The sequence below is a fragment of the Pan troglodytes genome, chromosome 7 (genome assembly GCF_028858775.2).
Source record: "Pan troglodytes isolate AG18354 chromosome 7, NHGRI_mPanTro3-v2.0_pri, whole genome shotgun sequence".
NCBI lineage: Eukaryota > Metazoa > Chordata > Mammalia > Primates > Hominidae > Pan > Pan troglodytes.
Window position 1 is genome coordinate 7,809,594 of NC_072405.2, and position 26,999 is coordinate 7,836,592.

Sequence of the window (26,999 nt, forward strand, 5' to 3'; positions counted from 1 at the left end):
AAGTGTGCGGGTGGGCGGGGCCGGGGAGGTGGAAAGTATGCGGGTGGGCGGGGCCGGGGGGAGGTGGAAAGTGTGCGGGTGGGCGGGGTCAGAGGAGGTGGAAAGTGTACGGGTGGTCGGGGCCGGGGGGAGGTGGAAAGTGCGGGTGGGCGGGGCTGGGGAGGTGGAAAGTGCAGGTGGGCGGGGCCCACCTTTCAAGGGGGAGGGCTTGAAAGTGTGCGGGTGGGCGGGGCCGGGGGGCGTGGAAAGTGTTCGGGTGGGTGGGGTGGGGGGCGGCGGAAAGTGTGTGGGTGGGCAGGGGTGGGTGGGTGGAACGTGTGCGGGTGGGCGGGGGCGGTGGAACGTGGGCGGGTGGGGCGGAAAGTGTGTGGGTGGGCAGGGGTGGGGGGTGGAAAGAGTGCGGGTGGACGGGGGCGGGGGGGCGGTGTGAGACCAGTGTTGTGGCGCAGCAGGCAAGGGATCCCCACGCGGCCGTCAGAGTCCCTATGAGTTATCTTGTCGCCTCCATGCTCTTTAATCTCGTTAATGTCAGGACGTTTTTATCCTTTGATTTCTGGAGGCAGTCACAGGTTGGTTGGGGCCAAAGATTACAAACAAGGATGTTTTATGAAGCTACTCTGCAGGTTGGGGAATAGCTGGGTTTGGCTGTAGGATAAGCGAGTTGTAGGCGTCCTGCCCACTGGTTCAAACATCAGTTCGAGAGCAGGGAGGGGCGGTAGAAATAACTGCAGAGCCCCCCGGGCATCACCTTTGAAGGCTGTGATGTCAGCTCAATACAGGTGCAAGGCCGTGTCCATAAAATCAGCCACAACAAGCCTGTGTATTTTTGTGGCTATGGCTTGTGTAGCGCTAGTAACGACGGTCACCATCTCAGAATACAGCAGCTGCCAGTGTCAGATTACTTCCCATAGGACGTCATCGCGAGGCAGCTTGTTTCTACTGCTGGACCCCTGCTTGGTATGAGTGTTATTCCTCCACTCTGTTCATGGGGCCGCTGAGACCAAGAGCTTAGTGACTTGGTGAATGGCACGGCCAGGGAGGACGCCAAGCTCTCCCGCCCGCACCCCGGTGATGTTATGGCTGAATCGTGTCTCCCAAAAAGTGTGTGATGGAGCCCAGCGCCTCCAGACATGACCTTATTTGGAAATACAGTCTTGGGGGAAACCAAGTCGGCACATTTCTGTTAAGTCACCTGACTTACGGTGCTCGTTATGCAGCCGCAGCAGACTGCCTTGTTCCACAGGAACACTTCCCCAGCTCAGACTCACATTCGTCAGGGACCCTCTGTTCCCCTGGAGGGCGGAGCTGCACCGGAGGCATCAGGGAGGGTGAGGAAGAGGCGTGGCCGGGCCTGGGCCTCTGGACGCAGGGGACACACGCGGTCCAGGCCCTGAGTGGACAGAGGGGACGCTGGTGGGGTGTCGGGAACCCTAGCTGGGGCCGAGTTTCTTCATCTGAAAATCAGTCACGTGTCTGACATCCACTGCATATGAGGAGGCCACTGGCCACACGTAGCCTGTGAGCATGTGGTGTGTGGACAGTGTGATCGGGCACCCAGATTTCAGGTTTTAACTGATTTTCATTAATTAAAATTACATTGCTGGCCAGGCGTGATGGCTCATGCCTGTAATCCCAGCACTTTGGGAGGCCGAGGTGGGTGGATTGCTTGAGGTCAGGAGTTTGAGACCAGCTTGGCCAATGTGGCAAAACCCCATCTCTACTAAAAATATAAAAATTAGCCAGGCATGGTGGCAGGTGCCTGTAATCCCAGTGACTAGGGAGGCTGAGGCAGAAGAATCACTTGAACCCAGGAGGTGGAGGTTGCAGTGAGCTGGGATCGCACCACTGCACTCCAGCCTGGGTGATAGAACAAGACTGTCTCAAAAAAATTACATGGCTGCATGTGACGGCCCCAGTGGACGTGCGGTCACTGACCCGGGGGTGCTTCTTCTCCACGTTCTGTGATTCTGCTTTCCTCAGATGAGGAGGGCCCTGCTCAGGCTAATGCCACGGAGGGGTTAGAAATCAGTATTTCGGGAACACGTGTCAGTGCTCGCAGCTGGGTGGGTGTGGACAGACACGTTGGGGTGACAGCTGAGTATATTTTGTGGCCCCGGCACCCGTGGCAGGCAGAACTCACGCCCCCGATCTTTCTCAGCTGCTCAACGCTGCCGTAGAACAGGCAGGTTGTGTGGAATTGAACTTTTAAAAGTGCCTTTGGGCAATAAGGATAATTTCATTCTCCTCTGCGGCCTTCTGTAAATCCTTCAGAGAGGAAGAAATAAACCTATTATGGTCCTGCCTTCCTGCTCCAGCCAGAGCCGGTGCGGCAAGCGACGTGTGCTCAGCCTTCCAGAGGCCGTGGCTGGTCTGGATTTAATGCACTATCCTGCCTGTGACTGTGGCGGGAAGAATGCTGTCAATGTTAGGGGTGAGCGCCTTTTTCAAACACAGATTGTCTGCCTTTAGGAAAGTCACACGTGGATTCTACCCTGGAAGGTTGATGATTTGTCTTGGATCCTCAAGTATAAAGAGCTACCTGGCGGGTTCAAGGAAAGCTCTGTGGGAGCCGCAGGGTGGGCACTGTGTTTGTGGGACCATCCGACGAGATCCCAGGGTGCAGTGAGTGGCTCTGCTGGTCGGTGCTGCTAGGGGCTGTCTCCTGGGGAGAGTGAGAGGCTGGAAGGACCCCAGGGGTCAGGCGTACTTGGCTCCATGAGAATTGACAGTGCACAGCTGCCCCGGGAACCCCCTGACTGGCTTGTGGGATCATTCGTCATACCATGCGTCTGAACTGGTGACTCTCAAGCGATTTCCTCCCCCACAGCCCTTTTTCAAATCGAACAGAGATGGCATAAAACAGGCCCTGGCAGATGCAATTGTGTCATGCGTGAGGTCTGATCGCCTGAGTCCAGGGATGAGGTCTGAGGTTTGCAGTTCTGTGGAGTGAGGGCCCTGCCTGTCCCTGACCCTAAAGGAGTCCCAGAGGCAGGATGTGGGCCTCCCATGAGCACCTCCAGTGCTCTGGTTCTGTGTATCGTCAGAATCCAGGGTTTCGAGGGGTGGTCACGGGAGCTGCGGCATTTGAGGGGGGCGCCAGCTCCCATGGCGGTGACATCCCGGGCTGGTCCTGCTGTGGCAGACCATAGCTTGGGGTCCCAGCCCCACCCTCCCGCCCCCAAGCACGTGTCCTACTGACCTCACATGCATGTCTTGTGACCTCTCGCGGCCCTTTCCAATACTGTCGCCACTGCACGTGATAGAGACGTGGCTGAGACCATGAAAGGGCAGCGATGGTGATAGAGTCCCCATGCTCTGATTTGATTGATTGAGACTTTATTCCCGCTTCTTCAAGACATGTCTGTGGAAGGGGGTTGCCTGCACTTGCGTTAGTCTGGAGCTAACGGTCGGTGCTGGGGATGCCGGGGCAGGGCCCCAAGTTCCACTGTGGACGTGCGTGGGGCTCACCTATGGGCAGCCCCTCCTTAGGAGCACCACCCAGCAGAGCAGCTCGTGATTTCAGCCGGGAGGAGACCGTGAGGGAAGAGATCCCTTAGGTGGTGTCTGCAGCTGACTAGGTCAGCGTTTCCACTCTGGCTGTTAATGGGAAGTTGGCACAGAAAAGTATTCTGTGGGCAACTTAGTTTAGGGAAGGATGTGGCGGAGCCTCCCTGTGGAAACGTGTGTCTCTGATCTCCACGTGGGGTGTGGAGGCAGTAGCCTTTTCAGACCTGGTGGATCATTGAATCCCTCCTGAGGGGGCGGGTTCTGAGGCCTGGCCTTGATCCCTGAGGCCCTTTGGAAAGTGCTGGAAAAGGTGAGTGAATGGGCGTGGCTGTGGAATGAGACAGAGGGCAGATCTGCGAGGAGCCCTCGAAGGCGTCAAACCCTGGGACTTGAGTGTGTGTGTGTGTTCTTGCACTGTTGGGCATGGGGGCTAGGAGCTCATCAGGGAAACAGTGTCAGATACGACCCTACAGGCTCAGACTGCACTGATGAAAAATACCGACAGCTTCCACGTGGCATGGGGCCAGCACCTGACCCCATGGTTATCACAAGGCTTAGCGCCTCCCTGCCCCGACTGTCTCACCGCGGTTTGTTCTCTGCCTCAGCCACACAGTCAGCTCTGTGCACATGAGAAGCATGTGATTGAACTTTTAATTCCACATTTTGCACAGCATTTGCTAGGTACTAAAACTCATTATTGTTTTATTTTCTGTCCCTGTTGATTTGCACAGAGTTGAAAATTGGTAATACTGTCTTGTTTGCAGTTGATTATATTTGGGAGAGAATTGTTCTTTTTTCAATATAGAAGAATTGGCGGGGGGTGGGGGGATGGAGGAGAAAGGAGTGGTTATTCCAGATCATCTCTTGTGGTTTCATCCATTGCATTTATGAGAGCCTGCTCTATACTCAGCCAGACTGAAAGTCGATCGAGGGCAAACGTATGACTGGTGTTTCTTTGCAACAGCCTCTATTCACCCTCTCTCCTGAGTAAATTGCCCTAGAACAGGTAATAAGCAGAGACTTGTAGATGCTGTCTTCATGGATGGCTGAGAAATGGCTGCAAGTTCGTCGTGTGGAGTATTTAGGATGAAAGTTCAGCTTTTCCTCTAATTGAGTTTAGAAAGATAATCACACATTTCCCACAGACATCTCTTCAGCTGCACGTTACTGGAGTGTGTGCTTTGCAATTTGTTTTATGTTGCTGAATCATGGGAAAGCCATTCTCCGTTATTTTCACCTCTCCTTCACTTACCAAATAAGATATTTTCTTCCCATTTTACTACTGAAGTATGAATATAAATACAGCCCTTACTTTCACATTTTTCTTTGTGATTCACCCTTGATGGAAGCTCAGACTCTGGAAGACCCAGCACAATGTTCCAACAGCCCTCCATTTCCAGGCTCTAATTGCGCCTAATATTTTAAAAGCCATCACAAAAATTGGTGGGTCCATTTACCTTATTGTGGGAGCCCCTGGAGTACAGCTTTCAAGACCCTGATGGCCCATTAGGGGCATCCATTAAACCCGGCTGCATTCCCATTCCAGAAACGGCATAGATGATAATCACACTCACCTGATTAACCTTTTCAATGAAAAACGTGTGTCATCAAGATTTTTCTGTACCGTTTAATTTGTTAGGCCATTCTGGGCACGCTGACTTTGTGCAACATCGAACGACCTTATTAGAAGAAACACTCGCAACAGTTAATGAGATGCCTTCCTCCACGCGAATGATAACAAATGTATTTTATTTATTTGTTTTAAAACAGGTTTTGCCTGGCATTCTGCAGAAGCATTGCTGTATCTTACCAGACAGGAATACAGGTAAATACATTTCATTCTTCTGATTTGAGATGATATGTTTCGTATCAGTGGCAAAACTGAGAAATGTGATTACCTAATTTAGATATTTTGTGCATTTTTATTTTGTGGGTTGTTTTTAGTGCAAGATTGCGTATTAACTAACTGTAAGACCTGAAAATAGGATATTTAGTTCTGTGGTGAGTTATGAGCTGAGCCCAGAGATCTGTTTTTATTTGACAGAGGAAATAGATTTATTAATAGATGATTGTTGTCCTGGGTTTTTAAGGGAAACTGGTTGTCTTATAAACTTGAGTTTGTTGGTTTCAAAGTTGTTTATTTTGCTAATTATACTTATTTATTAAAGAAAATCACCATTCTTATTGGCTAGAGAGAAATGTATTTGGAATCTGTTTGCAGTCAAGGCCTTTCTTTGTGATCAGGGTGGGAATCGGCTAGATGTTATGTTCTTAAAACCCCCAAGGTCTCTGTGAATAAAACACGGGCATGAATGTTTTGAAGTGGGAGATGCATCTCTGTGTAATTTCTCATGGCAGGATAGGCGTGTGTGGCTGGTGGTTGTGAGGAAGTGTGTTGCCTGACTTTTAAGGAAACATGACAGAGAAAAAGAAGGTCTAAAAAAAACTTTGTTATCATACAATTAAGGGGAAAAAAGAATCAGTCAGGGCTTGTTATCCTGTGGATATGGATCTGCATTTTTGTTTTCCTCCTGCAAGAGTTTTGATTTATTTTTATCAAAGAAATTGCAAGTCCTGAGGAAAGTATGGAGAAGATGCCTCTTTCGTGTGAGGGGCTCTGCAAGCTGATTCATTTCTAAAATCAATCGTGTGTTGTCAAGTATGTATTTGTGTCCCAGGATATTTTAGTTGGGTATGAAACAGAGGTTTGCTGACATTTTCTTACTTGTTTTCTAGCTATAACAAGGTAATTACAAAGACTCTTTTATGGTAATTAGAAGAATTTAATTTGTTGGGATTTACTGTTGACTCACCACTAAGAATGATGGTATCTCAGTAGCCAACATTGTCTGTATTATACGTTCCAGAGTAAAACACCGGGTGTATTGAGAAAAATACAATCTTTACTAATTACAAGCATGGATGGATGACATTACTGATAGAACTCTTCTTGAGAATGTGGAAGTGTCCCTGTTTTGTTTTCTTTTACCCAGTCAAGCGTGTCTCAGCTACGAGTTTGAGCATATCTGCTTACAGGGAAGCTTGTTGAGTGTGTCAGATATTTTTGAGCCACTTTTTATTTTCTGGAAGTCTTGGTTATGAGTAAAAATATATGAAAAAGTCACATGTGCAAAAACAAAGATTTTTGCAACTGTGTCCATCAAAGTCAGCATCACACAATTTTTTAAAAGAAATTAATTTTCCTGATTCAGGTGAATCATTACCCTAAGAAACATCAGGAATAACGATAAACTGAGTTAAAAGCTAACTACTGTACTGCGGACATCTCAGTGGGTCTTAAGTATGGAAATGAATTTTCCTCGTCTTTTTTTTTTTTTTTTTTTGACAATTTGTTCTGTAAATCGTTTTAAGTTAATTTGGAAAACATTGCCAACTGAAGTTGTTTTATTTACTTTTCATGAGACCCCAAGTAATCAATCTGTAGAACCAAGAGAGCTGCCTTCCACTGGGGCCTCAATGCAGAGGACATTGGCTGGGCAATTTCCTCAAAATTATTTTTACATTATAGAATGTTTCACTGTCATGTCAGCTGTGGAAGACCATAGGCTTTAATATTCGGTGTGGATAAGGGAAAGAGTGGCTCCAGAGAAGAGAGAGGTGTTGGTTGAGGTTATAACTCTTAAAAGTGTAAGTCCATGCAGAATGGAAAGATGGGGAGAATTCTAGCTTTTAGCAAATAGTTTGCTCCAGTATGTCCAAAGCTGCTTCATGATTTAGGAGATCTTTTTTGGAAATGTCTTCAGACCTCAACACAGCGGAGGTTCTTGGTGATTGCTTTTGCATTACAGTGGCATATAAAGGTCCTTGTAAGGGCCACTGTAATTTTCTTCTACCTTAATTGTTTTGTGGAAGAGTTTTCGCAGTTTCTCGTTAAGGAGATTAATTTTGGAATGGGCACCAAGTTTCCGTTTTGGAAGATGAAACGAGTTCTGCAGATGGAGGGTGGGGACGGCTGCCCGGCCGTGAGAATGTAGCGAATGCTCCAAACTGGGCGCTTAGGCAGCATCACCATGGCGGATTCTGCATTACGGGTGCTTGACCACAATTAGAAAGATTAACTGTGGGATGAATCATCACTTTTTTCTCGTTTGGTTTTTACTTATTTTAGAAATGCTTTATACTCCATTAACTTTATACATGTCATGTTTCTGAATTAAACATGGCTGCTTGTGAAAGATAAATATCCTATCGTTTTCTCTTGCAATTTTGATTATTTGTGATGATTTTAGGCAATGCTGTGAAGCGTCAGAGGGAATTCCATTGGTTACTTTCCCATACGGTCTTGTTCAGCTGCTTTTTCTCAGAAAAGTGTGTTTGTTGGTGGAGGAGAATGTGACCAAGGAGACCATCCTTTTCATGAAGGCACAAACATGAATGCATATGTGGTTTTTAAGCCTTTAAATAAAAACCCAAAGCACATTTATGCCTGTCTTTATTTCTAAGCATTCTTCCCTTTTCTTGCTTTGGTGACGCCTGATTGGCCTTTCACAGGCCTTTGGTTTGCAACCTACCTGGAGTGAACGTTGAAGCCGAGATACACAGGAAGTTGGAGTGACTCAGGGAAGAGTGGACGTCTCAGGTGTCTGGATTTTTGCAGCTGCCTCTGGCTTGAATTCAGCACCATCTTTTACTAGGATTGGTGTCCTTGCAGGGGGTTCCGTCCTTAGCACCTTTTTTTTGGTTAGCGGGCTATAAAAAGGATCGCCAAGCAGAGCAGGCCTTGGGCGCGGTGTCCTGGACGTGCCACCACGTTTGGGCTGAAGGCGGGCCCACTTGCTGCTGGACTTGGTCTGGTGGAACTCAAGGCATCGTGCAGTTAACATAGTCCCAGACGCCTGCCCATTCCTGCGTGGAGCTGGAATCGTCATTTAAGGAGTGACTTCTTCACAAACATCCTTTCATGACGAGTCGCTGTTTTCTGGGGCAAAGTGAACCCGTCTGAAGTTTTATAGCCAGGTGTTCCTCCTAGCAACAGAGACCTCTTACACTTGCTTTAGTATTTTTGACCCAACTGGAGGGGTGAGAACTTTGGCTTCATGGTGAAGAGATGACATGGCCTAAGCGGTGCGTTTTCCTTTATGGATTCTGTTTCTTAGGATGCGTGTGTAATGTACGTTGGAAGGATGCTGGAGAATCTTGGAAGGATGCGTGTATATGTTGGAAGGACGCATGTATAACGTACGTTGGAAGGATATGTGTATAACATATGTTGGAAGGATGCATGCATAATGTATGTTGGAAACATGCTGGAGAATGTTGGAAGGATGCTTGTATAATGTATGTTGGAAGGATGCTGGAGAATGTTGGAAGGATGCTGGAGAATGTTGGAAGGATGTGTGTATAATATATGTTGGAAAGACGTGTGTATAACATGTTGGAAGGATGCATGTATAACATATGTTGGAAGGATGTGTGTATAATGTATGTTGGAAGGATGCTGGAGAATGTTGGAAGGGTGCATGTATAATGTATTTTGAAAGGATGGATGCTGGAGAATTTTGGAAGCATGTGGGTATAATGTATGTTGGAAGGATGCTGGAGAATGTTGGAAGGATGCTGGAGAATGTTGGAAGGATGCGTGTATAATGTATGTTGGAAGGATGCTGGAGAATGTTGGAAGGATGCTGGAGAATGTTGGAAGGATGCGTATATAATGTATGTCGGAAGGATGCTGGAGAATTTTGGAAGGATGTGGGTATAATGTATGTTGGAAGGATGCTGGACAATGTTGGAAGGATGCTGGAGAATGTTGGAAGGATATGTGTATAATGTATGTTGGAAGGATGCTGGAGAACACATCAGAAGCCACCTTCCATCGAATCCACATTTCCCTGACAGTGAGATCTAAGCAGGGAATACGTTGGGAGCTGTTCAGTTCCTAGAAGATCTGGCTTCCTTCCCTTGATTATTAATGACCTTCACTTCAGAATTGCAATGACATTTGGGAAAATTAAGTTACACAGTTGTAAGCATAATACATTCTTTTCTTTAGGCTGCACAATTGGCCGGGGTTCTGACTTCGGGCTTAGCTGCCTCACACAGCCTTTATCCTGAGTTTTTCAGGAGACAGCCCATTCTACTGCCAAGAATAATTAGAAGTTTCAAGAATGAATTGATTTTGCAATATGGCAGCAGTAATTACCCATGCAAACTTTGATAATAACAAGTGAATAATGAAACCTCAAATAGATCAAGCATGCGGGAGTACTATGTTTGGTTTTTGAGATACATTATGTTTCTAATTGACAATGAATGTAAAATGACTGTGAAACAGATTATGTATAAAAGTTGGGTGGAAAGGTTTCACGTGACTTCCCTGTGTTTGTGGAACTGACGGTTGCTTATTTGCAAATACGTAATGGAAACTCCTGACTCTGAAATCAGGTCCCTGCAGCAATGTGCTGGTCCGTGTTTATCAACTGACTTTCCGATGCTGAGTGAGAGGGTGGGAGGGGAGGCCTCGTTCTAGTGTTTGCCAATTTCTGTGGTCCAGTTTCAAGCTGCTGCCATGAAGTTCCTGGACATGGAGTTGTGAGTTCTTGGCAGCCACCAGTTGTCTCCAGCTTATTGGAGCCGGCTCCTGCCCCGTGGTGCCCACCCTCCTGTCTGTGGAGCTGACTACCCACACCATGGTGCCCACTTTCCTCTCTGTGGAGCTGACTCCCCGCACCGTGGTGCCCACCTTCCTCTCTGTGGAGCTGACCCCCACACCACAGTGTCCACCTTCCTATCTGTGGAGCTGACCCCCGCACCATGGTGCCCGCCTTCCTCTCTGTGGAGCTGACCCCTGCGCTATGGTGCCCACTTTCCTCTCTGTGGAGCTGACTCCCGCACCGTGGTGCCCGCCTTCCTCTCTGTGGGGCTGACTTCCCACACCACAGTGTCCACCTTCCTCTCTGTGGAGCTGACTCCCGCACCGTGGTACCCACCTTCCTCTCTGTAGAGCTGACCCACACACCGTGGTGCCCACCTTCCTCTCTGTGGAGCTGACCCCCGCACCATGGTGCCCGCCTTCCTCTCTGTGGAGCTGACCCCTGCGCTATGGTGCCCACTTTCCTCTCTGTAGAGCTGACCCGCACACCATGGTGTCCACCTTCCTCTCTGTGGAGCTGACCCCCACACCGCGGTACCCACCTTCCTCTCTGTGGAGCTGACCCCCACACCGTGGTGCCCACCTTCCTCTCTATGGAGCTGGATCCCCGCACCATGGTGCACACCTTCCTATCTGTGTAACCTTCCTGTGGTCGTTCCCCTCGGTAGCTGCAGTTGCTGTGTGCTTCCTGCAGGGTGGCGAGTTGTTTACTTGTGCATTGGCAAAATGAAATATTGGATTGAAATGTAACCTTTGTAACAGAGTGCTTCATTTTTAAAAATCTACATAGGTTGAGCAAATTTTTTTGTGATTTATATTTGGATGTTGAGTATATTTGTATTACAAGGTAGGATTTTAGAAGCCTACAGGTTGGCAGACCTAATTATACTTTATTAATGTTTCTGCACGTAGAGCTGTTGAAACAGAGTAGCCACTGGAGCAGTTTGGAGGTTTAGTTCAAAACGGCAGAGGGACACCATTGTTGCAATGTTAGGAAAGGTTCTGTTTGGTAATTGTAAATCCCCTAGATTTCTTGTGAGCTAAAGGTTTTAAAGAGCTTTTAATTTCATGATGGACAAATAAAGGAAAATCAGTGGCCAAGTTTGCATTCTCTCCTACAGGCCTGTCTCAAAGGACAACAGTTCGCGATAGCTGGTGGCAGTGAGAGTTTGGCGTGAGTGTATATGTTGAAATGAGTCTTGACTTCATCAGTGCCACACCTCCCTGGCATACGATTCCTAAAGCTATGTAGGCAATGACATTGTTACTTTGAATTCTTATACGAATAGTGGATGTTACATGGCTTTTTATAATGCTTTCCAGTTTATAAGGTGCTTTCACATTCATCTTGACTAGTCCTGTAACTTTGCTGTGAGATAGAAAATGTGTGTGCATTTTGCAGAAGAGAAAACAGATCCAGAGGTACCTGTGATTTCATTGTCCCACAGCTGTGCTTCAGATACAGGTTTGCACTAAGTCAGTATGTGATACCATATGACCCTGAATAAGTCCTGAATTATCCACATGTGACTTCCCGGTCACATATGATGCAGAACAGCACGGTGTGGACCGGGAACCCTGACGTGGGAGCCGAAAGATGGGGAGGCTGTGGGCACGGCCCCCGGAGCCCCAGGACTGAGACATGCAGGCACCTCAGACGGGTTTGCTGCTAAAATAAGTGGGAAATCTCCACGTGTGGATTGGTTACCTGTTTTCAGGAGGTCAGGGAGTGGTATTTACACATACAAGATTAAATATGAGGTCTCATTTCTTTGAAAGACCAAATACTTCAAGTAAATTTCTTTTTACCCAGATACTAAAATTATTTATAATACCTTTTCTCTTTCCAAAAAGCACTCAGGTTGTGTGAACAGAATTCCATACGATGTGATTCACGCAGTGAGAACAGCAAAAGCAAAGTCAGGGCTGAGCTGGAGGGAGGAAGCGAAGGCAGACGCCCTGGAGCCTCCCCCGTGACCCGCCTCTAATGACCCAGCGCCACCTTCCATGGGCTGGGGCGCTCTTTTCTTGCATCCTCTCTCCCTCCCTACCAGCTAAAGAGAAAAAAAGCCACGTTCCTCATATGCTTGAAAGGACTTCATTTCACACTCTGGAAATGCCTTTATTAGAAAATTGGTCATGCTATTTAATTCCTGCTAGAACAAGGGGGTGTGGATCAATAGTGTTGGGACCAGAGGTCTTTCATTTCATGAGGCTTGCTTCTAGCATGGATGCTCTCTTTGTGCTGAGTGGAAAAATGTGACCCCCTGGGGAAAATGCAGCCTCTAAATGAAGCAGGGTCAGCCCCCATCCGTTCTGGGCTGGGCACTTCTGTGCAGAGCAAGGATTGCACGGTTATACATGGTGGCCCTATTAACCCCAGAGCAGGTTAATGTACGTATTTATCTAGGTTTGTGGTTTACAGCCAGTTTAATGTGGAGACATAAAGAAGTTTTATAGCTCAAGGTTGCATGTTCTGTGGATGCTTCTGTGCTGAGAGGGTTCATGACTAAACCTGGTGTGTGATACTCCTGTTTTAATGATATACCAGTGTAAATTCCTGTGACCTTTCTGTGTGGTGCAGATCTGTGGGGCTGGAAATAGACCTACAGTTACTTTTTGGGAGATTTTTGGCTTTGTCTGAGGGTTCATCCTTGGGGGTGTCAGGAGGGTAGATTTCTGTCACATCTTCTGGTTCTCCAACCCCCACTCTCCACCATCCTGTAACTTTGTGTGTAACTATCGACACAGGGCACACTGCCACAGGTTCCTGTGAGAGGGTCTACGCCAGGTCCTTAGACGAGGATGGTTCGGGCAAAGCCTCTCATCGGGAGACTCTGAAATCTCTTCCTAAACTGAGAGAGAGCCCTGTCTTGAAGACGTCTTCTGCAACTCACCCTGCATCTGTGTGGATGGTGCTGTGGTGCTGTGGCATTGCCCTCCCTTGGGAGGAGGGAACATCTGTGAAACCCATCACTGGGCTGGGCGCGGTGGCTCACGCCTGTAATCCCAGCACTTTGGGAGGCCGAGGTGGGTGGATCACAAGGTCAGGAGATCGGGACCATCCTGGCTAACACGGTGAAACCCCGTCTCTACTAAAAATACAAAAAATTAGCTGGGCGTGGTGGCGGGCACCTGTAGTCCCAGCTACTCGGGAGGCTGAGGCAGGAGAATGGTGTGAGCCCAGGAGGCGGAGCTTGCAGTGAGCCGAGATCGCACCACTGCACTCCAGCCTGGGCGACAGAGCGAGACTCCATCTCTAAAAAAAAAAGAAACCCATCGCTTGAATGAGACTGTTGTCAGAGTCTCGGTGGCACCTGCCACAGCCGCCACCCACTCCCCTGGAATTCCCGAATCACATGGCTGGTCATGCGTTTGCCTTAGCTTTTGGAAAATGAAACAAATGTGTGGTCATTTGTTAAATCTCCACATCTATTCATCTCTCTGTCCGTCCATCAGTTCACCCGTCCGTCCATCTGTCCCAGGGCGTGGTTTCCGTGTGTGTTAACCATGAGTCCTCCTCATTGTACACTCTCCTCACTCTCTTTTTTCTGCCCGTCCGTCAGTTCACCTGTCCGTCCATCTGTCCCAGGGCGTGGTTTCTGTGTGTGTTAACCATGAGTCCTCCTCATTGTAGACTCTCCGCACTCTCTTTTTTCTGTCTGTCCGTCAGTTCACCCGTCCGTCCATCTGTCCCAGGGCGTGGTTTCCATCTGTGTTAACCATGAGTCCTCCTCACTGTAGACGCTCCGCACTCTCTTTTCCTATCCACCCCAGTTTTCCCACCCACGTATTTGTAGGTTACCTTAAATTCTTTCCAGTGTAAGACAAGCTACATATATACATGAAATTGATGACAAAACCCAAGGTTGACACCAATGCTGATGTTGCTCATGAAACCATTGGATTAAGAAAATGTGGCACATATGCACCATGGAATACTATGCAGCCATAAAAAATGATGAGTTCTTGTCCTTTTTAGGGACATGGATGAAGCTGGAAACCATCATTCTCAGCAAACTATCGCAAGGACAAAAAACCAAACACCACATGCTCTCACTGATAAGTGGGAATTGAACAATGAGAACAGTTGGATACAGGAAGGGGAACATCACACACCGGGGCCTGTTGAGGGATAGCATTAGGAGAAATACCTAATGTAAATGATGAGTTAATGGGTGCAGCACACCAACATGGCACATGTATACATATGTAACAAACCTGCATGTTGTGCACATGTACCCTAGAACTTAAAGTATAATAAAAAAAATTAAAGAAAATAAATTAAAAAAAAAAAGAAACCCAATCCAGGCTTCTCCAGTGTCAATGCAGAGGGGCACCCAAGTCACCCACTTGTTGTGATTTCAAGGCAAATGGCTGATTTGTTGGGCAGTGGAAGTGAAAATGTTGATCAAGCAGCCGGATCGTGCATCTTGGTTTGGGAATTTGGTCTGGAAGTCTGGAGTTGAGCTCCTAGAGAGCTGCGTTGAGACCAAGATGATCCTGGCACTGATGCCCGGGTGGGCACACCCAGGTCTCAGCCTCTTGTGGGGACAGCCTGGGCCATAGCCTTCCTCAGGACTGGAAGGGCCTCCTCTCTAGGGTTTGCCCCTTCCTGGGAAGAGAAGAAGGTGTGAGAGGCAGGAAGCTTGTGGAGCCACTGCTTTTTCATAGCTTGTCCTGCTTCAAAGTAAAACACCAGTGAAGCACATACATTTTCAGGAGTGAAGGGCCGGGGATAGTAAAGCGATTTTTGAGTCACCCCTTTTGCCTATTTTACCCACTAAGGTTTGGACATCAGTATTGTTCCCTCCCTCCCTCCATCCCTCCCTCCCTTCCTTTCTTCCTTCCTTCCTTTCTTCCTTTCTTTCGAGACAGTCTCACTCCATCACCCAGGCTGGAGTGCAGTGGTGCAACCACAGTTCACTAGAACCTCCACTTCTCAGGCACAAACAATCTTTCCACCTCAGCCCCTCAAGTAGCTGAGACTACAGGTGTGCACCACCACACCCAGCTAATTTTTGAATTTTTATAGAGGTGAAGTCTCCCTATAATCCCCAGGCTGCTCTCGAACTCCTGGGCTCAAGCTGTGCTCTTGCCTTGGCCTCCCAAAGTGCTGGAATTACAGGTGCGAGCTACTGCACCCAGACTGATTCTCTTTTGTTATTGTTGTTACTGGACAGCGTCTCCAGAGTATTCTTTTGTTGTTGCTGAGACAGGGTCTCACTCTGTTGCCAGGCTGGAGTGCAGTGGTGCGATCTCAGCTCATTGCAAACTCCACCTCCCAGGTTCAAATGATTCTCCTGCCTCAGCCTCCTGAGTAGCTGGGATTACAGGGGTGCGCCACCACGCCTGGCTGATTTTTGTATTTTTAGTAGAGATTGGGTTTCACCGTGTTGGCCAGGATGGTCTCAGTCTCCTGACCTCGGGATCCGCCTGCCTCGGCCTCCTAGAGTGCTGGGATTACAGGCGTGAGCCACCGCGCCCGGCCTCCAGAGTATTCTTTTGTGAGGTAAAGTTGATCAAAATGAATAAATACAAGTTGAATGACAATGAGACTGCCTCATGACTTTCCGAGATATGTAATGATTAATTTGTAGAGTGCAGAGACAAATTATTTGGTAGGTTGCATGTCTAGGGCTGTGGATGATGTGAGCAGCTGAAGATATTCAGCCCTGCAATTTGGGAGCTACGGATGTAAAATCTAAGTGAATTTACCTAAGTTTTGTGCCTTCCCCAGCTCTGGAATCTCAACCTCGTCTGAATTCCGAAGGCATTCTTTCTGGTCCGTGTGGGTCTGTGTGCAGGGTCCTGGGGCATGGAAACGTGTGTTTGTGCCTGCACTTACTGGAAATTCCAAACATTTTAGATTTAAGCCTCCTGTTTTAAAATATGCCTCTGTTATTTGGTTTCAGCCAGTCAAGGCCCCTTAAAATGGTGAGTGTTGGTAATTTGTTTTTAAGCCATTCGTAGAATTAGGGTTTACCAGTCGTCTGACAACCTGTGTCGCTTAGATGGGCTTTTATAACCATGCATGTTTAGTTCTTGACTGTTTTCTGATTGTGTAGACTGGGTACAGTGTGATTCTTAGTGAAAGACAGTGAGACAGGCACGGCTGTGTCTGTGCCATGGTGTGTCTGTGCCACGCTGTGTCTGTGCCATGCCGTGTCTGTACCATGCTGTGTCTGCATCGATCCTGAACAGGTGTACTTGGTGTTCACCGCAGTCTTCTGTGTTGCTGTCTTTGTGAACAAGACTGTGGTGATACCTTGTGGATAAAATACGAGTTGCTGTGGATTTGTTTCCGGGAAGACAATTGTGTTAACCCACCCTGTTATTCAACTTAAGTTCTTAACTAAGATAATGTTGTTCCATCCTTTTCTTTTATAGCTTTTTAGACATAGAGGCATGTAGACATATACGGGTAAGACAAACTAGCTTGAATTGAAGACAAACTGATATAGTTATGAGCTATTAGAGATATCAAAGCATATTTTTTGAGTTATTGGAAAGATCTAAACATTATTTTTTAAAACATTCAAATCTGAAGACTGAGCTTTCAGTGCTGTAGGGTTTTTTTTTTGTTGTTGTTGTTTGTTTGTTTTGAAACAGGGTCTCACTGTGTTGCCCAGGCTGGAGTGCAGTGGTGCGATCAGAACTCACTGCAGCCTCAAATTCCTGGGCTCGAGTGATCCTCCCTTCTTGGTCTCCCAAAGTGCATGGATTATAAGCATCAGCTACTGTATCTGGCCTCAAAGCTTTGCTCTATTTTGAAAGTAAAAAGTACTTGGCATCTAAAAATACATTATTATTTGACCCGAAATGGAAAGACTTGACATTGTAATTGAAAACTGGTTTAATGTATTAGCAAGGAGTTGTGCACATAGTATGGTAGGACTGGTAGGAAGGAAAAACAGCCGTCCTGTCCTAGGTGCCCTCATGGTGCTGGGGTAGCTGAGACAGAGCTGCCGACGTCAGGCCGCGATGGGCAGGATGCTTGTGCTTTCTGATGTTCTCAGTCTTTCTTCTTTGCCTGAAGTACTAGGTTTTGGGAAGCGTGAGTGGGGAAGGGAAGCTGGGGGAGTTTGTGAGTCTGCCCTGCTGGTGAGCTCCCCCACTGCTGATGAGCTCCAAGGAAAGGCAAGTTCTGCTGGGCAGTGTTCATTTGCTGCCACCATCCACCCAGTTAACATCAGGTTGGCCTTGAGAACAGAGTCCACTGTTCACACTGGGGTCCTGAGAATAGGAGAGGCTGCGCCAGTACAGGATGGGGCCCCGGTGTGCCTGGGATCCGTCCGGCCGAGAAGCAGCAAGTCCCTGGAGGAAACTGCACCAGGGAAGATGGTCAGAAAGACCAGCCTGTGTGGGGTGGGAGCTACTGGGCCGTGCTCGCCACCACCTGCCTCTCTTTCCTCTGCAGGACACAGAAGGCTCTGCCATGTAGCTGTGCTCTCTGTGGTGTCTGAAATATTTTCTTCCATTTCCTCACTACTGAAATCTTTCCCTTTACTAAGAAATGCCTTTAAAATGGAAATGTCTTTGAAACCTGGGTAGCAGTTTTAATAACTCCCTTCCACCCCATGTCTATAACTAGCAGTGGGGTCCTCAGGAGCACCCCCACTCAGCGATTCACTGGGAGGACTCCTGGAGCTCATGCCCAGCAGGATGGCCATGATTTGTTACAGAGAAAGCACGCGGAGCATGGTCAGCAGAGGGAGAAGGTGGAGGAGAGAGGTCCAGGGAAACCAGGTGGAAGCTTCCAGAGCTGCTCCCCACAGAGTCCCAGAAGGGGCTTGGCTCCTCCAGCATCAGGCTGTGACCACGCATGTCATTAAACAGGAAGCTTGTGAGAGACACGGTGCCCAGGGTCATGCTGGGCTCTGCCCACAGAGGCACCCCTGCCTGGCACTTACCCAAATTCTGGGCTCCCAGCAGGACAGCAGGTGTGTGGTATAAACCACATGTTTGCACAGTTTAGGCACAGGAAGCCCCTGTTATCAGGGAATAGCCCCAAATCCACATTCCCAGGCTCAAGGACTGACTATAGAAGCTTCCCTTTCTAGGGAGCAGAGTTTCAGGCCTGCTTTGTGAATCCTGTGTGCATAATAACAATAAGCAAATCTAAAAACAATTCAGCAGGCACAGTGGCTGACGCCTGTAATCCCAGCACTTTGGCAGGCAGAGATGAGTGGATTGCTTGAGCTCAGGAGTTTGAGACCAGCCTGGGCAACATGGTGAGACCCCATCTCTACTAAAAACAATTAGCCAGGTGTGGTGGTGCCCGCCTGTAGTCCTAGCTACTCAGGAGGCTGAGGTACAAGGAGTGCTTTAGCCCAGGAGGCAGAGGCTGCAGTGAACCATGATCGTGCTTGGGCAATCTGCCCAGCCTAGGCGGCAGAGCGGGACTGCACACCAGCCTGGGTGACAGAGCGGAACCCTGTCTCAAAAGATATAAAAAATAATAAAATAATTGCAAAAATGATTTTCAGATACACTTTGCCTGAAAAACCCTGTGAGGATGAGGGCCGGCCTTACTGTGTGCTTGCTTCATGCTGAGCACTTGGCAGGGTGAGCTGAATCCTGGTCCTCACCCCACTTTCCCTCGTTTTTGTTACTGCCTGTCATTCATTCCCCGGGTGCTCTGGGAAACCTTCCACCTGCAGCTCCATCTTCCACATCACAGGTTTACCTAAGTGTACATTTGACTCTTTGTGACTTCACAACTTGATGCAGATTTAATCCTTGCCTTGTCTTCCTTCTTTAACTCACCATCTCCATCTCCTTCTGCGAGATTTCATCTCAGTCCCTTTTCTTCCTTTTTTGTTTATAGTCCTAGGAATCTTTTTTATAACTTTTTTTCCCAAGACTAGATGGCTCTTTAGACTTGTTTCCCCTGATTTCCGTGGCACACACTTTCCTGGGCTCAGGGTTTAAATGTTGGTCAGACCCGTCCTCCCTGTTGCAGTGTTGAGTGTGGATGCGTGTCTATGGCCATTTCTGTGTCCACGTGTCCACAGACCCGTCCTCCCTCTTGCAGTGTTGAGTGTGGATGCGTGTCTATGGCCATTTCTGTGTCCACGTGTCCACAGACCCGACCTCCCTGTTGCAATGTTGAGTGGGGATGTGTGTCTGTGGCCATTTCTGTGTCCACGTGTCTACAGACCCGACCTCCCTATTGCAGTGTTGAGTGTGGATGCACGTCTATGAGCATTTCTGTGGCCACGTGGCCACGTGCTTTCACGTGACCCATGAATCCCGGAACGGAAGGAGACCTCCCTTTCACTGGCATTTCCCATAGACAGTCTGTGGGATTGTCCTGGTCCCGTGTCCCTTCTGCCTGGAGGACCCTGGAAACTCCTCCGCTGGCAGCGCAGCTGTTACAGATGCTGTTCTGTACCTGTCACGGCTACTGCCACCCAGCCATCCTCCACCCAGGTGGCTGCGCTGCTCAGAGCAGGCTTCCCACTGCCAGTCCTGTCGGGCTGCCTCACATTGAGCCAGTGGCCACGACCTGGCTCTTCTGCTCTTGGTCTTGGCCAGCCAAGGGAGCCGGGCCAGGGTCCTCACCCACCGCTGGTCTCTGCTCTCCTCTGAGAATGTGCATCTTCCAGTGGACGGCGAGACGTTCGGGCAGAAGAACTGGACAGCTGCTTCTGGGGTGATGTCAGCCTCATCCTATGGGTGGGAGCTGGCTGCAGGCTGCATTTCTGAAACGGCAAATATCTGGGTGGGACACAGGTGTGTGGCATGCTGGCCCGGGTGTGGCACAGCTGGGCAGGTGCCGTGTGCACGGTTGGCGCCACTTTCATGGGAGAAACGGCTCCTTGTTTCTTGCAGCAAATGACGACCTGTCCTTGTTTTCAGAGGCGCCGAGTTTTTGGTATTTTCATGGAAATTGGTGGAGGCTGTGTCAGGGCTGTGAGCCAGATAATACTTTAAACTGGAAGTGGAAGCCTTCTCTCTTCTCTAACCCATTAACCGTGTCTCTATGGGATGAGTCCTGCTCACTTTATTCTGAGAGAGAGAGGTGCTAATTGCGGTAAAGGGACAGCAGACCCCTCCGGAGGGAAAATGAATCCCTGAGGTTATTCAAGTCATGCCGAATTTCTTATTTCGAGATGGAAGACAGTTTTAATATTTGCCCCCAAAATTTAAAAGTAATTCCAGGAAGGCATTTTATTGAAAAGAAGACTCTGCACTAAAGGGGAAAGGTTTTTAAAACTATGACTTACTTCATCTTTGATGAAAACTGTTGTTTGTTGGGTTTAAAATAAATTAAAATTATTTCTAAGCAGCACCTTATTCTGGGATGGTTTTATGGGAGTGTGCATTGTGTTCTGAGAAGCTTTGATTATTTGCAACCATGAACCATATCTAATAGAAATAGTTTTACTATGTATTTTAATACCCTCCCTTTAAACAGAAGCGTCAGATAAAGACAGTGATTGATCTTTCCAGCAAAGCTTTGCTTATTTAGCAGTGGCAGTTTCATTGCTAAACAGGTATTCAGGTGGCACATAAATCAAATTGGAGAGACTTGATTTATGGCCACTGTTCTCTCAGGTGTGAGTTGGGGTTAACGTGCAGGCATCTTAAGCACTGATGCACAAATAATGAAAGAAAATAAAATGTTTCTTGAGGGGAAATGAGACCAGGAGTTTTGGAATATAGAGGGAGGTGCCCAGGGCTGGGAATTGCAAGCCCTGGGCTCTGATGGGTGCTTGTTACCATGGAGTGCATTACTCTGTATCACACTCAGGTGTGTGTTGATTTTGCTACCATGTTAAAAGCTATGGCAAACCCCGGGTGGGTGTTCCCTGACTCTGCAGCAAGTTACTACGGAACAAGTTACTAGGTAGCAAACCACAGGTTATCCGGGCTGTGTCATAATGTCTGTGAATGAGGCGGCTGGTCTGTGTCAGTCTTGGCGGACAGGCTTTCTCTCCTGTGTTAGGTAGCAAACCACAGGTTATCTGGGCTGTGTCATAATGTCTGTAAATGAGACGGCTGGTCTGTGTCAGTCTTGGCGGATAAGCTTTCTCTCCTGTGTCACGTCCCGTGACAGTGTCTTTCCCTAGGAATGCGTGGAGGAAGACTCTGAGGGGCCACTGCCTTGATGGATTGTGATGCCCACGAGGGCATGGGTGTGAGTGCTGATGCCGCTCTGACCCTCCATTTTAATTACCTTCCGCCCAGGAGCTGGAGATGCCAATATGCTTAACCCTGCATTCAGAATGAAAAAGCTACAGTTCCTGAAGTTGACATAACTAGTTAGGATATTCGCTAAGAAGGAAACGGGGTGACGTTTAAGTGTATCTTTTTAAGGGTATGGCATAGAATTCCTTGGGAATCAGGATTGCATTTTACCAGTTTAGAGACCCCTCTGAGCTTGGTGCATAGGGGACAGTCAGTGGAAGCGTTTAATTTGAACTGAATTGAACCTGTGCTTGTATCAGATGTCAGGGGTCTGTTCCTGGAGAAATAATGTAGGAGGAAAGCATAACTAATTAAGGGAAAATGTCTCAGACGCTGGCTTTTAAAATAATTAAACAATCAAAGACTGCCAAAGGTCTAAAGTTTATGAGATGCACACTCAAGTAATTTAGCTGCTGTGTGGCAGGCAGAAATGGCCTGTGAGTGATTTCAGGGTCAGCTCAAACAGAAATTATCTTCTGAAGAGAGGGATCCAGCTTAATGTTCTTAAGTTAAATCAATGATGCTGTTAACATTGCTTTGAATTCCGTAGTTACTGATGAATGTCACATGACAGCATCCATTGCGTATTGATGGCTGCAGATAGGAGCCTATAAACATGAGAAGTGCACATTTGGAGGGAGCTTCATGGAAAGATGTCTCTGGTTTTCAGTTTCTAGTCCTTTTTAGGGTTTCCACTTGGGAGCAACACCAGCCACGTCCCTCACAGCCACTGCTAATTATGTCTTGAAGGAGGTGACGTTAATTCAGTCAATCCCAGAGATACTGGCCCTTCCTAGGTGATGTGGGTAGAAGACAGTGAGGCCATCTCTGTCCTCCGGCTCACGTTTTTGGAGGCGAGAGGGCAGTACCGACAGGTTAGCAGATGTTGGGGCCAGATCCTCTCGGAGCCCTGGGCTTGGACGTTGGGTGGGGTGGATGGGGAGGGACAACGTTGTGGGGTCCTGTTGTGTGGTGACTGTTAGGGCAGGACTGTAAGCCCGGTGAAGTTTAGTGCTGGCCTTGCCGAGGTGCAGGACGTGAATTTACAGAGGCACATTTCAGAAACTTCGGGAAGCTGGCACTGCATGCTTATCCCGGTTATTCTTTTTTTTCTTCTTCTTTTTTTTTTGAGACGGAGTTTTGCTCGTTGCCCAGGCTGGAGTGCAATGGCGCAATCTCTGGTCACTGCAACCTCCACCTCCTGGATTCAAGGGATTTTCCTGCCTCAGCCTCCTGAGTAGCTGGGATTACAGGCATGCACCACCATGCCTGGCTATTTTTTTGTATTTTTAGTAGATACATGGGGTTTCTCTGTGTTGGTTAGGCTGTTCTTAAACTCCCGATCTCAGGTGATCCACCTGCCTTGGCCTCCCAAAGTGCTGGGATTGCCAGCATGAGCCACCGCGCCTGGCCAATCCAGGTTATTCTTACTAAATCCAGACATTGTGAAGGCCTGCTTGCTATTAATATATTGATAATTATGTTGATAATGGTGAAAGTGTAGGCACGTGTGGGTGATTGCTTGCTATTGGTGTATTGATAGTTGATAATGGTGAAGATGTATTGATAATTATGTTGATAATGGTTAAAGTGTATTGATAATTATGTTGATAATGGTGAAAGTGTAGGTGCGCGTGGGTGATGGCCACTTGGAGTGTTTTGGGTATGATTGCTTTTAGAGAAGAAATCTTATTTTGTCACTCAAGCTGGTGTGCAGTGGCCTTCTGGGCTCAAGCTATCCTCCCTTCTCAATCTCCAAAGTAGCTGGGACTACAGGTGCATACCACCTTGCTCAGCTAATTTTTATTTTTTAATTATAATTTTTTTTTGTAGAGGGGGAGTCTCCTTATGTTGCCGAGGCTGGTCTTGAATTCTAGGGCTTAAGCGATCCTCCCAGCTCAGCTCGTTTCATATACATATATGAAATGTGAATGGTTGTCTCTGGGCTGAAGTTACCTCATGGAAGGATGGTGTTCTGTGTGGATGCTGGACAGGGCTGGATTTGTGGTGGTCCAGGAATCCATGACTTGGGGGGCAGCCTTGTGGATGGGTGTGGAGAGAGTGTATTAGCACAGCTTGGATGTCCACATTGTGGACGGAGTAACCCTGTGGGCTTTGCAGGTGTATTAGGGCCCTCCAGAGAAGTGGAAGTCGTTGGATATATGTGGGTGTATTTGTTTACACATATGTAGACCCCATGCTTATATATATAAATCTCATCATGTATATCTGTGTGAATAGAAGGAGATTTGTTATAAGGAATTGGCTCATGTGGTTATGAGGCTGACGAGTCTGAGATCTGCTCAGCCAGCTGAGGGCCCAGGAAGAGCCCATGTGTCCATTCTAGCATGAAGGCAGGAAAAAACGTGGTGTTCCAGTTCAAAGGCAGGCAGGGGCGTTGCATAATAAAATGTATTTTAATTAATTAATTCAGGGTTTTCCCGCCCTACTGAATGGGGTTGCGTTCACAGGAGGAGCAGATATGTCATGGAGAATGAACACATCACACTGCCATTACTCAGTGAGTAACTCACTTGGGTTCCGGGCCGCTCGGGGGCACAGAGCAGGTCTTAGCCATGCTGTCAATTTCCCGTGGTCTGACGCTTTCATGTCTGGGCCTTGCTGACTTGGGAGGGATGGCTCTTCCTGGGCTGGCCGGTTCCTGGGGACAGTGAGCGGCTCGCCTGTGGTCGTGCCTGTACATGAAGCCCATTTCCAGAGCCCACGCCCACCACTCCCTCCGTGGGCTCTCATGCTCCTGACTGCTGACAGCCCAGAGCCCTGGGACCATTCAGCCTGGCCAGGCCTAAGCCTGCTGGCCCTGCTTTCCCGTTCTTCCTTCCCAGATCCCAGTGAGGGTTCCCCATGTTGGCCACCACCCTCATACCTCCTGGCCTTCCCAGTGCACCTGTGTGGCCCTGGCCCTGTGGCAGGCCCTGCCTCCAGGTCTGGGGTCTGTGTGTTTCCACTGCTCCATCCACGATGGTAATTTCTGTCTCTGTGTCTCACCACACCTGAGTAAACAGATCCCGGGAACCCTGAAAACAAGCAGAATCTGTGCCCATTGCTCTCCTGGCTCCTGGAGGGCACAGTGGGCTCTGCTCCTGCTGGGAGGAGAGCGGCAGGTTTCACCGGGTGGCACAGGGAGCTGCTCTCTGGAACCACCTGGGCGGCCGTGGCCAGGGCATGAGCTGAAGGGGGTGTGCGGCAGCCGTGGGTGGCCGCAGAGGGGCTGGCAGCAGCTGAGCCATGTGGAGCTAAACTGAGTGAGCCAGGAGGAAGGATGAGGGTGCTGGCACACAGAGCTGGCCGCACCCACAGGAGCCGTCACACAGCGGAGCTGCCCTCCTCCGGCAAGGACGGCTGCAGTTGTGTAATAATCCCGGTGGGGCTCACAGCACTGCGTGGCAGGAGCGGAGCGAGCCTCGTGGGCGTTCCAGGTGTTCCCTGAGCCGGATTAAATGCCTCTGCGCTGTGGGGGTGGGGACAGCGTGGGGGGAAGCCAGGAAAAGCCGGGGCCAGAGGACCCCCCGCCGAGAAAGAGAAAGAGCTCAGAGCCGGGGACTGGAGGCCTGGAGGAGCCGATGTGGGATAGATCCTCGTGGGAGGGCCCCAGTGGCCGGGATGGTAAAAGACTTCGGAGCAAACTAATCGATTGCAATTACATGAAGGTGAAGCTGGTGATGATGTGTCAGATGGGGAGTGTTCAGGAAAACTCCTACAAAGGTAAGAATGCTGTTTATAGAACATGATCCATTACGGGGGATTCATGTTGATGGAGGACAGTGATGAGCCTGTGGGGATTTTCTTGAAGCTTCTGTGGCGACTGTTTTCTTACTTGAACATGTTGATTCAATGACTAAAAACTACCGTGATTGTAGCACTTTGCGGGGGTGTGTTTAAAACGTTCTGGTCCCCAAGGCTCTTGGGTCTACCTGAGCATACGCGGCACACACCAAAGGTCTCAGGGTGGAATTGTTCACGTCAGGAATGTGCTTTGAGCAAGTGGCCGATTTTGAGGTCCTTAAAGTTCAAAGTCCTCTGCGTGTGTCCCTCACCCAGAGAGGGCACTTAACGCCTCCGAGCCTCGGTGTCCTCATAGAACAGACATAATCGTAACAATTCTGTTCTTAACAGGAGAATCGTGGGGCCCAGCACAGTGGGGTAGGGTATGGGGTTGTTGTCGGCTGTCATACAAACGTGTCAAGCCAGACACACCAGGGAGGGACAGAGGTCTTGGGATGTATGGAGCAGGAAGGAGATTTGGAGTATGGGGTTAGAGTTGGGAATTACTGTTCTCGGTCGTTCCTGGAGATTATAGTTAGAAATTTCTCAAGAAGTATATAATGAGAAAAAAAGGGCAGAGTTCAGAGAGCTAAATTGCACAAAACAAACAAAACCCACAAAGGACCAGCACACAGATGCACAAGTTCCCCTGAAGGGGCAGAGCAGTGCCAGGCCCATCAGATGCCATGGGACACACTCGAATTCCATAGCAGAGCAGAGGGAAGCACGTATGTGCAGTAGAAGGGACACCGGCCAGCCATGGGGTCCCGGGAGAACGGGACCAGAGTCCCCTGCCCAGGGCTGAGGGTCTCATGGTCTTTGTGGCAGGTCCTGTGACTGGGGAGGGCGCCAGCCTGAAGCCACCTCCTAGGAGAATTTCTGGTCATGTCATAGACACGGATGTACTGAGGCTGAGTTCATATTCAGTAGGCCTCATGGACACAGATTTACGAGATTTTCCTGGACATGATTCCCTGAGGTCCAGTTTGCGTTCACTAGGTGTCCTGGACATGGTTTACCAAGGTTGAGTGTGTGTTCACTAGGCATCCTGGACACGGATTTACGGAGGTCGAGTTTGTGTTCACTAGCTGTCCTGGACACGGTTTACCGAGGTTGAGTGTGTGTTCACTAGGCATCCTGGACAGGGATTTACGGAGGTCGAGTTTGCTTTCACTAGCTGTCCTGGACAGGGTTTACCGAGGTTGGGTGTGTGTTCACTAGGCATCCTGGACAGGGATTTACGGAGGTCGAGTTTGCTTTCACTAGCTGTCCTGGACAGGGTTTACCGAGGTTGGGTGTGTGTTCACTAGGCATCCTGGACAGGGATTTACGGAGGTCGAGTTTGTGTTCACTAGCTGTCCTGGACACGGTTTACCGAGGTTGAGTGTGTGTTCACTAGGCATCCTGGACAGGGATTTACGGAGGTCGAGTTTGTGTTCACTAGCTGTCCTGGACATGGTTTACCGAGGTTGAGTGTGTGTTCACTAGGCATCCTGGACAGGGATTTACGGAGGTCGAGTTTGTGTTCACTAGCTGTCCTGGACACGGTTTACCGAGGTTGAGTGTGTGTTCACTAGGCATCCTGGACAGGGATTTACGGAGGTCGAGTTTGTGTTCACTAGCTGTCCTGGACACGGTTTACCGAGGTTGAGTGTGTGTTCACTAGGCATCCTGGACAGGGATTTACGGAGGTCGAGTTTGTGTTCACTAGCTGTCCTGGACACGGTTTACCGAGGTTGAGTGTGTGTTCACTAGGCATCCTGGACACGGATTTACGGAGGTCGAGTTTGCGTTTAGTAGGCGTCCTGGTCGGGGATTTACAGAGGTCGAGAATGTGTTCAGTAGGTGTCCTGGACGTGGATTTACTGTGTCCTTAGTGTATCCCGGGCTTCATGGA

At 48.7% G+C, this 26,999-nt stretch overlaps 1 protein-coding gene across 25 annotated transcripts in view; it reads left to right on the forward strand.

Annotated features, from left to right (window-relative positions):
- Positions 1-26,999, forward strand: part of DLGAP2 (DLG associated protein 2) — a 1,020,080-nt gene that overhangs the window by 196,001 nt on the left and 797,080 nt on the right. For 23 of the 25 annotated variants that reach the window (XM_024345426.3, XM_024345427.3, XM_063816097.1 and 20 more), the window contains one exon: positions 5,278-5,332. In XM_024345426.3, the coding sequence (XP_024201194.1) occupies positions 5,278-5,332 (55 nt within the window). Of the gene's footprint in view, positions 1-5,277; positions 5,333-24,686; positions 25,043-26,999 lie in introns of those variants that run through there. The other 2 variants (XM_063816089.1, XM_063816092.1) reach the window with 1 other exon arrangement.